The sequence below is a fragment of the Sceloporus undulatus genome, chromosome 1 (genome assembly GCF_019175285.1).
Source record: "Sceloporus undulatus isolate JIND9_A2432 ecotype Alabama chromosome 1, SceUnd_v1.1, whole genome shotgun sequence".
NCBI classification, from domain to species: Eukaryota; Metazoa; Chordata; class Lepidosauria; order Squamata; family Phrynosomatidae; genus Sceloporus; species Sceloporus undulatus.
Genome location: NC_056522.1, coordinates 168,931,817 through 168,947,084, shown reverse-complemented (window position 1 = coordinate 168,947,084; position 15,268 = coordinate 168,931,817). Strand labels below are relative to the sequence as shown.

Genomic DNA, 15,268 nt, shown 5'->3' with positions numbered 1-15,268 from the left:
TCTGTGATCCCCTCCCTGATTTTGGGAAAAAAGCACGGTAGTAAGTATTATTATTGGGGGGGGGGGAGCTGGATATTATTATTATTATTATTATTATTATTATTATTATTATTATTATTATTATTATTATGTTAAGTCTTGGGGTTCCACAGCAACAAAAGATATTTAAAAGGGGTCCCTGGTAGAGAAAAAGTTAAAAACCACTGAATTAATTGAAATTGCAAAGCCTTAAGCAAGGAGTCAAAAATATACAGAGAGTATTTTTATTTATGATTTAGTTTCCAATAAAAAAGTTATCTGCCAAGAGCAGAAGGCGGCTCTCTGATACCTTACTGGTGGAGAGGGGAAGGAAACAATTGAGGCATTGAGAAGAGTGTCCTAATCATGGCACACTGAATTTTTTTAGTAATTTCATGGATGGAGGTCCTAAATCTCATAATAATAATAATAATAATAATAATAATAATACGTTTTATTTATATACCGCCCAATCACTGGGAATCTGAGCGGTTTACAACAGAGGGGATAATAGACAGCTCCCTGCCCTCAGGCTTACAATCTAAAAGACACAACACAAAAGGAGAAGGGAATGGGGAGGGGGGGGAGGGGATCAGGTCCAGCATTCTTCTCTCCCTCTGAGGCCTGGACCAAGGCAGATGCTTGGCATTGTGGGATTTGAAGGGGAGGAATGTATCACACAATTCATTAGTATCTTGCAAAATTTGGCAGAAAAGTTACAAAATTAAAGGAATTATTGGAATGAAGGGAGACAGTTTTGGCATCTCATGAGGCATGGGGCTAGGCCAAGCTTTTTTATAGCTTGGCCAACCAGCACTAGCGACAGCACCTGGATTGGGTGAACTCAACATGGCAAGGAATTGTCCAAATCTGGGCAAATGTGACACAGTTCTCTGGGTTCTGAGTTAAAGATTTTGGATGTCTGAGGGGTCATCCCCCTACCATTACCAATTGATTTGCTGTTGCCATCTTTACCATTATCATTATGCTTAACAAAGCTATTGTCCAATTTTCATATAACCCAAGCATGATGATCTTGTTCCACTTCTTCTGAAACTTAAGTTTATATACCAAGAAAAAGAGCATCTAGTTGTACTTACTACTTATAGCAACTAATCATAGAATTGTTCTAAAGCAGACCTAACTCATTTCTAGTTAATCCAAACTTACAAATATATGTGTACATGCAGTTAGTTGTATCCAGTGCTGTCTCTCCACCAGAAATGAGAAACCTGAAACAAATTCTTCCTCCTGTTGCAGATCCACAAAGTTGTTCCAGAATGTCTGGTACACTTGTTAAGAGATTTAACCTGTTCATGTCAATGAGTAAATCAGTCCCACGGATACCCAATCTAGGGCTACTATGAATAACTGACTATAACAAAATATTACAAAATTTGGGGCATTAAGTTCAATAGCAACGTTTTGGAAAATCAATCAGGCCTTTATTTCCCTAAGTAAATTCTGGTCTATGTTGCTGTTTATACAGAGCAAAATATGGTGCCCGACCAGGAAGAAACAAGAAAGTGGAAACCAAAAGTATGTAGTGTTTTTGAAGCTGCACAACACATGACCCCTGACTTGTGTCCCTTACAGCGGCTTTTGTCTGATGAAAAAAGCCAGTGTTTTCAGGCTGTTAAAGAATATGAGTGGCTTAGGGCAGTTACTGAAGAACATAAGTCTCCAGATTTAGTTTTTTGTGGGTTTTTCGGGATATGTGGCTTTGTTCTAGAAGAGTTTATTCCTGATGTTTGCCAGCATCTGTGGCCGGCATCCTTTCTTTGACAAATATTTATTACAAACATTTGTTCCATCTCTAGCAATTAGTAAACTGATAGCGAGGCACAGACTTAGCTCACTAGTGAGGGACTGAACTCTTAACTCTCTTCTATTAACTCTCCTATGTCTTAAAATGTGAAAGGAAAAGGAACAGTGTTTAAAATTTTACTGAAAAAATCACGGATGTATGCTTTGCCTCATGCTGCTGCAAGACATATCTGGAAAACCTTTGAGTTTTCACTGAACATGTGCTAAGTCCTTTTCTAGGGCTCCCTATATCCACAGATACCTTCCACAGCTTGACAATATGTTTTTAAAAATTCCAAAAGCAAACTTCGTTTTTTCCATAAGGGACACCATTTTACTAGCCCATTGTATATAATGGGATTTGAGCATCTATGGATTTTGGTATTCACAGGGAGCCCTGGAACCAAACTTCAGCAGACACTAAGGGCCCATTGTATTTAAAATGGTGGTTAGTAAAAGCAACCTAAGGATCCCTCAAGATTGCTGTCCTGATCTGCATCACAACATTTTTAGTTTCGCAATCCATTGCTTCATGGGAGAACTATCTTCACATTTTCAGTATTAAAAACTGTTGAAAGGAAATGCAAATGTAGTGAACCAAAGTGGGGGATGAATGATAGCATTTATAAATTCAGCTAGTGTGCTTTTTCCAAATCTATATTCAAACAAAAACAACAAAATCACTGTTCACTCCCAAAGCTATTGCTACAATAAAATCATGCCTTAATTTCCAGCAGGGCCAGTGAAATCCATCCCTGGGCTGTTTATCAATGTTCCATTACTGCAATTGACTTTTGCCAATACAGATTACTCTTCTTATGCATTCTTCTGAAGTGATGGAAGATCTGTCACAAGTGTGCATTCATCCACTGAATTTCTTGGCCACAATGGCAAAGGGGACCACCCGACTCACCGGGCTGGTCCGGTTGCAGAGTGGGTGGTCCATGCAGGGAGACCCTCGCTGTGGCGAAGGATGGCAGCGCCAGGGGTCCGCCATTGCCGGGGCTCCTTTGTTTGCCCGCGTGGGGCCGAAACTACCGCTCCCAGACTTCACTGGGAGCGGAGGCGGAAGCGACGCTGATCGGGGGCGGTCTCCGGGCTGGGAACTACACTTCCCAGCTTGCAGTGCAGCCGGAGTCGGCCCTGATTGGTGGCTAGCCCAGGCACTCGGCCTCTGATTGGCTGGGAGGCGGGTTAAAACCCAAATCCCGGCTGGTCATTGCTCGAAAGGCCTATATAAGGCCGCGGCGCCTTGGCATTGGCACCATTTTTAGCCGGCTCCCCACCCACCTCTCCCTATGTTGCTATTTCTCTGTCACAACTTCCAGTTGGGGCGGTAGCATAGGTCATGGATCTGAATGGGCGTGGTTTCTGATGCTGTGGAGCACGGAATCGGGAGTACTATGGGGACTCGGGGCGCTGAGGGCTAGCGATGTCGCCAGTGCAGGGGCGGCATCGATTATGCGCTCCCGGTGACATGGGGCGAAGATGCGCCCAGGCGCATAGCCGGCAGCGTTAAGTGGAAACATGTCAGGCTGGTTCCCCCTCTGTCATCCCGAAGGCCTGGGGCATAGCCCAGGCTATTGGGTCATCGACCAACACGGGTTGGCGGATGTCAGATTCAGACCTCATGCTTTCGGGCCAACCCTCTTGTGAGGCCCATATATGCAAAATAAAGTTGTGGCCTTTTTATTGCCAAAACATGTGTCTGTCATTTGTCCATGCTGCACACCCTTCCTCTGCAACAGATTCATGGCAGGTGAAAAGAAAACTTTTCTTCACTAAACATTCTAACTGCAGTTTGTTCTTACCAGATACAATAAACATAGCCTCAGATAGCTTTAAAAGAAAATGTAAAGGATTTGTGGAGGAGGACAACTGATGTTAGCCACAACCAGTAAACGGAATATCTACAGTGTGTTCAAGGAAGTGAACTTTCCTAGCTGTCATCTTTCGGCCTCTGAGGGAGAGAGAAGGCTGGCCCAGTTCCATCAGGGGCTGGCCTGAAGAAAGAGGCTCCTCCCTCCCTAACTGTCATCTTTTGGCCTCTGAGGGAGAGAATAGGCTGGCCCAGCTCCATCAGGGCTAGCCTGAAGAAGAAGAGCCCTCCCTCCGGTCAATCTGCTTTGGTCCAGGCCTCAGAGGGAGAGAAGAATACTGGACCTGATTCCCTCCCCCCCCCCTCACCATTCCCTTCTCCTTTTGTGTCGTTTCTTTTAGATTGTAAGCCTGAGGGCAGGGAACCGTCTATTATCCCCTCTGTTGTAAACCGCTCAGATTCCCAATGATTGGGCGGTATATAAATAAAACTTATTATTATTATTATTATTATTATTATTATTATTAATAGATCAGGATAATCAACACTGAGCACATGACATTGTAAAGCAGAGGGCTGTTGCCTAGTGGATTACTGTGGAAAATGGGAGGATTATGGATGAGATTCCCACTTTGAGTAGAAAAATTCTTTGCACACTTAAACTGTTGTCTGGAGGCAGGAGTTGAGCACAGCTGAGCTTAGAAAAGACAAAAAAGTGTAATAATAATAATAAACAGCTACTACAGAGTTCAGATCTTGCAGCAATATGCCTGGGAAATCTTTTTCCAATCAAAATTTTGAGTGTCTAAGGCTCCGTACAGGCGGGCGGGAAGTAGCATGCTGGTGCCGGTTCTAGGGTTCAGGAGCATGCAGTAACTTCATGCTCCCGAACCCTAGCACGTCACAGTGGCACTATCTTTATGCAGAGCCATTTACGTGGTGTGCACGTTGATGAAACTAAAAATGTCACGCGATGCCCCAGGGCACTAATGGCGCCTTGGCAACATCTCCAGAAGGAGCTGCATTTCACAGCTCCTTTTTTGGGCAGATCACTGCCACACCCGTGCAGTTGCTGCAGCAACAATCTGGGGCAGAAGGGGGCGAAGTCTTGCCTCCCCTTCCTGTCTGTCTGTACCGGGCCTAAGGGTCAAGGGACGGGGAAGCAATACCACTGAATGTGCCATCTTTGCTAGCAAAATGCCTTGGGTCACATTCCACTAAAATCAAGAAACCTAACATGAAGGGTTTTCCCCTCTGCTCCTAGGACAGCTTGGGGAACCTCACAAATGCCTCTAAAAGTGTAGACTGCAATGAGGCAGTCTAAAATTCTCAGCAGCTGCTTGACCAGTTTTGTAACTAGAAAACTCAGGACCTTATCGGACACATCCCCCCCTCTCCCCGTTATGAGCATGGGAAGAGGATGGTGGGGGCTGCGCGAGTCTCAGAAAAAACGCATTTTACCGCACCTCAAAGTGTCCTCAAAATGGCCCCATTCAGTCGCCCGGCGCCAAGCTGTTGCAATTCAGGACTCAGGACTTTTGCTTCAGTTGGAAGAATTCTGACCGAAGTAAAGGCTGCTCCTGGACACTGAAGAGGAATGGTTTGGTGCCAGGTGACAGAATGTGGCCATTTTGAGGACACTTTGAGGTGCAGTAAAATGTGTTTTTTTCTCAGACTCGCACGGCCCTGAGCATCCCCTTCCTGTGCCCATAATGGGGGGAAATGTGTCAGATAAGGTTCTAAGTGTGAGCTCATGGGACCACTAAGCATACCAGTACATTGCAAACAGTACAAACAAAAACCGTTGTGAAATGTACTACAAACCATCCACGACTTAGCAAACTAGAATGCAGTTACACCCTATGATTTCTGTGTAGCATTGCAAATGGGGCAGATGCCCATAATCTGGCAGCCTGAACCCTTTACTGAGCAGAGAAATCCTATTTGTGTGCACTGAAAATTTGGTTGTGATGTAACAAGCACATCTAAAGTTCTGATAACTTGCCATGTTTAGGATGAGATGTCAGTGAATGTATCCCTATTTTGTTTCCCTTCCCTCCCCATCCCCATTAGCATTTGGGAAATAATGTTAGGGGAATGAGAGGGCTTTGAATCTTGCAGATGCTCCAAAAAAGTGCAGACACAAAGTGTTTCTGATCCTTGGTAATTTCTCACTTTTTCTTCCTAACTCATTTCTGGTTGGGCATCTGCAGATCTCAAAGTGGAACTTTTTAAGAGTATGTAATTACAGTTACATCTCTGATACCCCTAAAGTAGTTGGTTACCATTATAGTTATGATGTATTAATGGCCCAGTACACACCACCAAGACATGATGTTCTGGCAGCGATAGTAGGGCTCAGGACTGCACACCAACCACACAGGCGCTGCCATCTTAACATAATGGATGCATAGCATCTGCATGTCGCATCGCGTCCATTATGTCATGAGTGCACCATTGGTGCACTTGCGACATAACCAGGCCGCCGGGAAAAGAACCTGGGAAAAAACGGGTTCTTTTAAATCAGGACAGATGTTGCGTGGTCTAGCGGCAGCGGCGTCCCTTTGGAATTAAAATGGGGGCCTGCAGACTGCTATTTTTGGGCGGTCTGTACTGCCCCAATGTTTGCTTTCCTGTTTCTCAAGGCCTGCTCGCCTACAGTGCAAAACACAGGCTTTTCTCATTTACTTCACTGTCATCTCAACAACCATAACAAAGCACAAGGCTCAGGAGATGAACCATAAGATATTCCTTCTCTACCATTTGATGAGGCCAAATTCACATAAATATACTTAAAAATTATAGTTACAATACAGGAGTCACTCCCAGATATTTTTTTCAATCATAATGTGACATAGGCCTGAGACACACCAGCCAAAATCAGTGTGCCGATGCCAAAACTAGGTTTCCAGAGTGCAAGACAACTGCATGCTCTGGAAGCCTAGTCTGTATTTGCAGCGGTATCATGGTGGCATCCTGTCCACATGGGTGCCGCCATGATAACAACAATGCCGCGCAGCATCTGCACACCGCTGCATGTTGTGTATGTCACAAAAAGAATCCAGAATAACCAGGTTCTTTTTACTGTGGAGGGACGCTGTACGGTTTGGCGGCTGAGGCATCATTACACAGTTAAAACATGCGACTGTAGCCTGCCGTTTCGGGGCAGTCTGTACTGCCCCATAGTTATATCTTGTTTTTTGGGGGGAAAGGAGCTAATTTCAGATAATTACTTATTTGTAGTTCCAGATTCTGGGTGTGTGTTTTGTGATATGGGATGACAATTACTGTTCACAATTCTTATGAGAGATGGATGCCATCTTTTGTTTGTTTTGAAACTTTTGTTTGTTTTGTTTTATGTTCCTCATTATCTCCTGATTATTTTGTAATGATTTCTGTAATTGGGTTTGCTTTGTGGATAGCCTGGTACACATCTTCAAATGAATGCAAGATATGAAAACATCCACAGTCTTTATTCCTTTTCCTCATCCTGTTATAAATTCAATACACATATTCAAAAGCCTAATTTTTACTTGAGGTGGTTACTCTTCAGTCCAGGTGGTCGATAGGTATGGGCACCTACTAGGAGATGGAGATGGAGATGGAGAGGCTATATTGCCCTCCTGTTATCTCAGAGGGTTGTCTCTCACTGTCTCTAACCCCCTGAATTTTAATAGATAGATAGACAGATAGAACAATTTCCTTCCTGATTTTGAAAAGGTCTTTCCTAGGCCTAAAACAGTTCACTCCACTTTCAACTTCCACACAGAAGACATGCCCCTTGTGTCTCCCTAGATGGCATTATGGATATTTTAAAGTAAAAATGCAACTTAGACTTTTCTTAAAATGATTTCTCTCCCCATTCCCTTGTGCTACTTCAGACTGCACTGCTCCACAATGCAAAATACATCCAAAGCTAAAACAAAACAAAAACAAACAAAAACAAGAAGACCATCCTTGAAACTTTATCCTTATGGGAAAGGATTTTTTTAAAAAAATAAATAAAATAAAACAAAATAAAATGAGTTTCCATATGCAGACTAGAGTGGTATAATCCAGACCTAAGTTTACCACAGGTTTGACTTGACAAGAGAAAACAAAATGTGCCAAAAACTAAAACAAGGGAGCTTTTTCAAATAATGTTGCAAGACTATGGACTTTATCAGACTGGCAAAAAACAAACAAATAAACAAAAAACTCAGGAGCATAGCGACATGCTCCCATCAATATCGCACAATAATGCGATTTTCACATGACTTCACATGATATCATTGTTATCGTATTGTGTGATTATCCTGTGAATAAAGAGGCATTCTAGCAGCACTTTTTATTCATGGGAAAATCCAGTGAATAAAAAGCAGTGCTAGAATGCCTCTTTATTCACAGGATAATCCCATGATAATTGCGACGTCAAGTGAAAATCTTAGCGTTATTGCATGATATTGATGGGAGCATATCGCTATGCTCCCATCTTTTTTTGCCAGTCTGATAAAGTCCTATGCTTAGGAGTTTAGATTTCCTTTCAAAGATGCTAATGCATAAAAACAACCATCCATGAAAAAACAAATATGTTCTACAATTAGGATGCCAGAACAGTAATGATTACTAACGTAAAAATCTTTCTATATCCCAGAAGTTTGTGTGGAAGATTTCAGCATCACCAGGCATTCATGTTTCTTTTCCACTATAACTGAGGGTATGTACAGTATAACAGGGCAACTTAACAGATTCATCTCAGCAAGAAACATCTGAGAGAAAGTGTAAAAAAATCTGAATATACTGATATAATAAAACAAGTCAGCATAGGCCTAGATTAAGTTGGTACATCTGATTATCATCCAGTTAGTTATGAAGAAGGAGAAGTAGCGGGAAAAACTTTTTTTATGGCCAGTACCGGAGGCACAAAATGCATAGGTAACTAGATAGATATAAGGTTAGCAAAGGGATAGCACAGAATTATTAAAATAATTTGACAACAGGCCAAGTCCTCAATAGAAATATAATTGAGTGCTAATAGGTTAAAGGCTATTACCAATACTACACACGGCCAATTACTTCGAGAAAAAATTGTATTAATATTAATGTCTAATATTAATATTAGTCATATCTGAGAGTAGCATGCAGGTAACATAAGAAAGCAGACTTCTTATGCAAACAATGAAGGTAGAACTCACATCTGGGTGTGGAATAGCATACTGTCCCTGAATTGTATAGGCCTGCAAAAGAAGAAGAAAAAGTAGTGTAAGATTTTTACATCACTGTCCAGTAACTGCTTACACCAAAGTTCAGGGAGTGGCATTGGTTTAATAAGTCTTACTTATTATTTTCTGCACTGCTAACTTTACTACTGATCTACTTTATGCCATTATCTCAGGATCATGCATTCTTTTAGATTGATTCAGATACACACATAAAGTAAATTATCCTATATAACACTATAATATGTAGGTGCCTAAGAAAATGCTGTAACAGCTCCCTAGTTTTTGAACAAATACATATACAACTTAATAGCTTAATTAGTACAAAATCCCATATCCATACATCCAGTGATTTTTTTCTGATGACCATGGCACAGTAAGAAAAAGAATGTAATGATGTCTTTACAGACTCAGGATGGTCCCCCTCCCCACCCTAAAACACTGTACCTTCAACTTACAGACACACTGCCCTTCTGCACTACACAATTATAGCACTATGGTTCCACTTTAATTTCCATGGCTGCATCCTGTGGACTCACAAGATTGTCAGTAGTGATGTAAAGAATATTCGTCAAAATCCAATAGACAGAAGAAATATCTGAAGATTTCAAAAGCTTTTTAAAGAGAAGAAATTATGTGCACTTCTCAGTCAACAAGTAAGAATTTAGGTTTTTAATTCGATGGCCAGGATTTGAGTATTTTGCATAAGCAAAGCTACCATTCATATTGGTTTTTCCTAGCAGAGGAATGTTCTTTAAACCTCTGCCAAACTTCCTTTTGACATGCTAATTGAGTTTGAAATGCCAGGTCATTAGTGTAAATGTTCGCCTCCCTTGTCTTTTATTTTTTATTTCAAAAAATACTTCTCGACAGGGAGAGAAAAAAAAATAACCTTTTGAAAGTGGGACTTTTGAAAAGAATATATATTTTTAAAAATTCGCATCTAATTCTTGATGAGAGAGGAGAAAAAATTGGTTTGTCACAACACTAGGGCAATTTGGTCCATGGCATTAGTGATTTATGACGGAATACTTTATAAAACTACAAATACCAGGATTGTATAAGATGGAGTCATGGTATTTAAAGTGGTATCAAAGTGGTGCCGTTATTGTGTTATTTGAATGGGTCAAGGCCTTTCAAATAACCTTACATCAATGTGCTACTGAGTGTGACTAGTCACATCACACAGTATATAGATTTCAGTGTATATTTCAACCCTGTTCTGAGAAATACACCTGGAGGACAAATTATGTCCTGAAGACAGTAATCAGAAGTTATTATACATTATCAGTAGGGCTGCTCCTGTGAGATGGCACCTTCACTGTTATCCAGCCTTCTACCCATCTTCCTTCCTCTGGAAGGAATACTTCTAGTCATGCCTGTTGAGCTTGAACTGTGCTATCAAATGCTGGAGATGACAAGGTAATGCTATAAATACTTCCATCTATGTGTAGCATGTAGCTTTGATGGAGTAATATATATCTCAAGAGCTCTGTGCAAGTGTTTGTGTAGTGTAGTATAGTGTAGTGTGAAGGACGGGAGTTATATCCCCAATAGGCCTGTCTCTGTTTTCACTATTCTTTAGGCATACTTTGCACAGGATCCTATGTATGTTCCTGACCTGCATTTTTCCAGGATATGGCCCACAAGTAAGGAACATGCACACATTACATTACAGAAGTGTTCGTGGAATAGCCAAGAGGTCCTTATCATTTTCATTTCTACTGAGAATAAACATTTCCATATCTCAAGAACAGATAGATAAGAATGTAAGTACTGAAGAATTAGTGAACCAAACACAGCCATAGCCTGTATCTACTCCAGTTCTCTGCATAATCTGTGACTCATCAAATTGGATGCAGCCCACCTGCCATAATATTATGATTTATCTCATGCCACTTGCTTGGTGGCCTCAAACTGTTTAAAAAATAGGGCAAATTCACCTCTGGCAGGTTGCCATACATGGTTTTGTGTCACATTTGACTTAGTGAAACAAGAGTAAGTAGGTTTGTTGTAGTCAGTATTGTACAGTAATAGTACTTACTAAGGTCTTTAAATGAACATCCTAAGACCAGTGTCAATTGAAAATGGTATTGAACATGGCAGAAAATAAACATTTCTTGTGTGTATGCTGTGATGCATTCTGTTTGCTGTGTGAATTAGATTTTTGAAGCAATTGACTGCAATTTAGTTCTTGTACTAAAAGGTTATGTCATGCTAAATGTATGCATGTGATCTGGCTAGGAACACATCAGTGGTTATTCTGTATTTTTGTAGATATGGTGCCCATAAGTGAATACGTATCTGATATAGGTTTCAGTATCATATTTCCTAAAGTATAAATTAAGCCTCTTTTTAATTTTTTTTTAATAATACTGTGACCTTACTTGGATTTAAACAGGTCAGACCTGACTATTTCTACAATCTGGTGCAAAAATCAGGGACAGACATGTTTGCTGGTTGCCTTTGTTTTATTGCCCCATTTACTTCCATGCATGGCAGTGGCCAACATCAGAAAGAGGTCTGACTCAGTGCTGGAGCCAATACCAGGGATGACATTGTTAGGTATAACAATGGTGACTGTTTGGCATACACTCCATTGGTTACAGAATTTCTATGGATTAAACCATCTTCCATGATGGACCCTGCCAAGACCTCTGGAGTTTAAATTTAGGATCCCAACTGAACCACACTGGACTTCCTGGCATCATATATGCCATTAAAATGTATTTTTCTTCACAGAGTCTTGTGAAGGGGATTACTATTTTGGTTATTCTGATTATGAGGATACATGAGACATGGAAACAGTTCCTTCTGAAGAGCAACCTTCCAGTGTTGTAGTCCAGTGCCTAGGTTTTCAGCACAGCTATGTAATACATAAAAAGTAAACCCCAATATACTCAGTTCCTAAAGCTCACTTAAACATGATTTTTTGGCACCATATGCCAAAATGTGAAATATGGGACAAAATAACCTGGTATTAAGTTTGCATCAGTTTATTGCTGCTAGAATATTCTTATAATATCCTACTCAGGCATCACATATGTCAGCTGAGGGATTTGCAATGCTATAGACTTCCTTATCCATTGCACTGTAAATCAAAATCCCAATTTTATATTCTAAGGGGCAATAATTCATCTTAATTCACACATTTGGTTAACAAAAATGCAATACTGGCACGTTTACAACATGTGTATATTTTATGCAAGTCTCTTCCGCCCTATGAAGAAGAAAGCCCAACACAAGACCAACAATCCCTTGTATTTGAACTAATGACGGCTCTTTTTTATTTTTAAAGCACAGCCCTCATTCTTATGCATGAGCTAGGCTCTCTTCTTTGCTGAAGTATGGATGTCATTGTCTTTATTGCAGGTACTTATCTTGCCTCATACTAGGGATTTCTAAATGAAAAATTTAAACCCCGTTTCTTTTCATGAAAGTAACAGAAATGTAATGCATACTGTAGAAACAATGATCAACCAATTTGCCCTTCCCCCCAAGAATCTTATTGTTTAAGAAGGCTTTTCTCATATGTTCAGACAAATAACATATTTCCAATATAAATGGGATAAAAATGGACAGCCACTTGTAAAGGAAGAGTAAGGACAGTGAAGGAAAAGAGTAGTTTAATCCTTTGAAAAGCAGTATTGGCTTGAAATATCAGAGCACCTGGAACAGAGGAAAACCTCATGACTTTGAGGCTGAGGAGAGCTGAGCAGCATTTGAGACTAAAGATGGAAAGTCTTGCTTTCTGCAATGTTTCTATTCTTGTTTAACGTTTTTATAACTTTGAAATTCCTCCTCCCAAATTTGACATTGACACTTTTTGTGGTACATAGTTCTTGCTTTCAATTTTGTTCTCTCCCATAAAATGCTAGTATTTTCTTAGGATCTGGAAATAATTTTTTCTTTCTTATTTTTCTTTAGGAGAAACTGGTTCCCTTTGAAACTGAGAAGCAGTCGGGATGGTTGTCCACCTTAGATATTGTCCTCACAAAAAGGGAATGAATTGAAATAATTTTATATATTTAGCCTGGCGTAATGGCTATGACCAGGGAGTCCTTCATGTACTGGGCCCACATTAAGCATCTGCCAACACCAGATTCCTTCCCTGGAGTGGTGTCAGGGTAGAACATCTTGCCACCTAGAATCTACAGTATCTTCAATAGTATAGCATGCCACTTTTTGGAAAACCTGGGAATTCTTCTTCTTCTTCTTTTACTGCTATTGATAAATGCAAATTTTGGATATCTCACTAGAATTTTGCTAGCTTTGGGTTGTATTTCATAGAAAGTTGGAGAGAAATGCCTAAAAACCTAAAACACACATATAGAAAGTCCAGGGCTAGCCATGCCCTAGAACAGACTGTGGTGGTTGCCTCTGACAATTGATTTTGGATGTCATAAAAGAGCAGAAAATTGTTAGCTACTTACAGGGCACTCTTTATCCCTGTTTACTTGGAGTCAAGTCCAAGTAAATTTAATAGGGTTATTCCTAAGTAAATGGATCTAAGTCTAAGATTTCACCTTATTTCATATTTCATTTTTTCTCTCAGGGAAAGGCACTTCTAGGATTGTTGCCATCAAGTAGAAAAGAATATTAAAAACATTTTTGTTTAAGTGCTGAAAAACTTTTTTCACAAGTGTCAGTAAACCATGATGAGAAGAATCTAAGGAGCTTATCACACACACTTTTGCCCCAGATCTGAGCATGGATAATGGCCAACGCATTATTTTGCTCAGCTGAAAAGCTTCCGTCTTCCAAAATTCATGAGCATGAACTCTGATTAGGGATGGCTTAGGGCCGGGCAATGGCATGGGGATGCCTCAAGAATAGTATGGCATATGATAAAATGCATTTTCACTCAGCCACATGCACCCCCTGCTCGTGCCCAGATTGGGGGCAAAAGTGAGTGCAATAAGCTCCCTAGAGTGATAAGAATCTTATTCTGTGCAAAATTCACACTTTTTTAAAACAGCACTTTTCTTTTCTTTTTTTCCAACTTTTCTGTTTCAGCTGCTGTGACCTGCACAAAAGAAGCTACTTTCTGTGCAAAACAAAAAACAACAAAATCCACACATGAATTTTGTGCAGAATAAATTACTAACTGAAGATTACACCAGAATGCTCCTTACCAGGGTTTCCTGATATTATGCAGAATAATTCTCAAACTCTGCCAGTTTCAAAGGATTTTTCACAAAGGAAAGAAAATTGCTAAAATTACTAATTTCCTTTGTCAACAAAATTAGCAAAGGATTATACCTCTAATGTTAGGTGCCAAAATACCATAAGACAGCATGCATCTTTACTTCTAGAGGTGGCACAATTTGTAGTTCCACTTCTGGCAAAAAAATATCTTAAACTAACTTTGAATTTATATGTGGTCAGAAGACAGCTCATAGATCAAATAGAGAGTTTCACTTTGCTCAGAGTGATAATATTCCCACAAGCAGCCTTAAGAACCTAGGTGTCCAAGTATCAATTATGCACTCTCTTGTCTTCCTCTCCTATATATGGAGAGAGGTGAGAGGAAGCCCCTGGTATTTACATACTCCCCAAAAAAGATCTATTGAAAATGGATCTGTTGAATTTTTTTTTAGCTAAATGCAAGCCAAGATTATGGTTGCATCACCCAAATTGTCTTCGCTATTTGTGGGAGATGCATAATATCCATCCCAGCAGATGTTATGTGTTAATAAGCTGGTGGGTGTGAGGGGGAAAAACAGAACTGTAGAATCCCAGTTATGGCTGGGAATAAAACTCATAGCTACAGAAGAGTTTTCCTTAGGGCAAGCAGCAGATCTCATATCCCTAAGGCAACTTTGTGGCAAATCAGTGGGAGAATAAGAGAGCGATGTCAGATATAATTTAGTCAATATATTTCAGTAAATGGGGGCCCAGCAGACAGCCTGAAGCCTTGGACAGTTGTGCCAATCAATGCATTATTTAGCATTCATGCGGCATACAGTATCTCATCCCAAAGATGATGAAGGTTATACTATCATAGGCTTTTACCATCTTCCACTGTTTCAGCTTGCCACAGATTTAATGCCTGAGCATATAATTTTCAGTGTGAAATATAGTTGTTATGTTTATTTGTATCCCACTTTTCCTCCCTAAAAATTGGGACTCAACGTGGTTCACAGTTTTAAAGGACGATACAATTAAAAATGTACGAAAATTCCATATTAAAACAGAATTAAACTATGTACAGTATTATAAGAATTCAAAGTTTAAAGAATAAAATTTAAAATGGAATTTAAAAAAAAAGGTTTAAAAAGCTATTTAAAACAGTTCGGTTAAAACAATATAGCACCCCCACAGCCCATTTTAAAAAAATGTTCTGTTTTTTTTAAATGTCAGAATACAAAGGCTTTAGCCTACTAACAGAAGGACAGCTCCCTGGGAAGGGAGTCCCTGAGTCCAG

The 15,268-nt window shown here is 40.1% G+C and overlaps 1 protein-coding gene across 27 annotated transcripts in view; it reads right to left on the bottom strand.

Annotated features, from left to right (window-relative positions):
- Positions 1–15,268, bottom strand: part of PCBP3 (poly(rC) binding protein 3) — a 96,290-nt gene that overhangs the window by 27,272 nt on the left and 53,750 nt on the right. For all 27 annotated transcript variants that reach the window (XM_042445705.1, XM_042445706.1, XM_042445687.1 and 24 more), the window contains one exon: positions 8,818–8,859. In XM_042445705.1, coding sequence (XP_042301639.1) covers positions 8,818–8,859 — 42 coding nt within the window. The remainder of the gene's footprint in view (positions 1–8,817; positions 8,860–15,268) is intronic.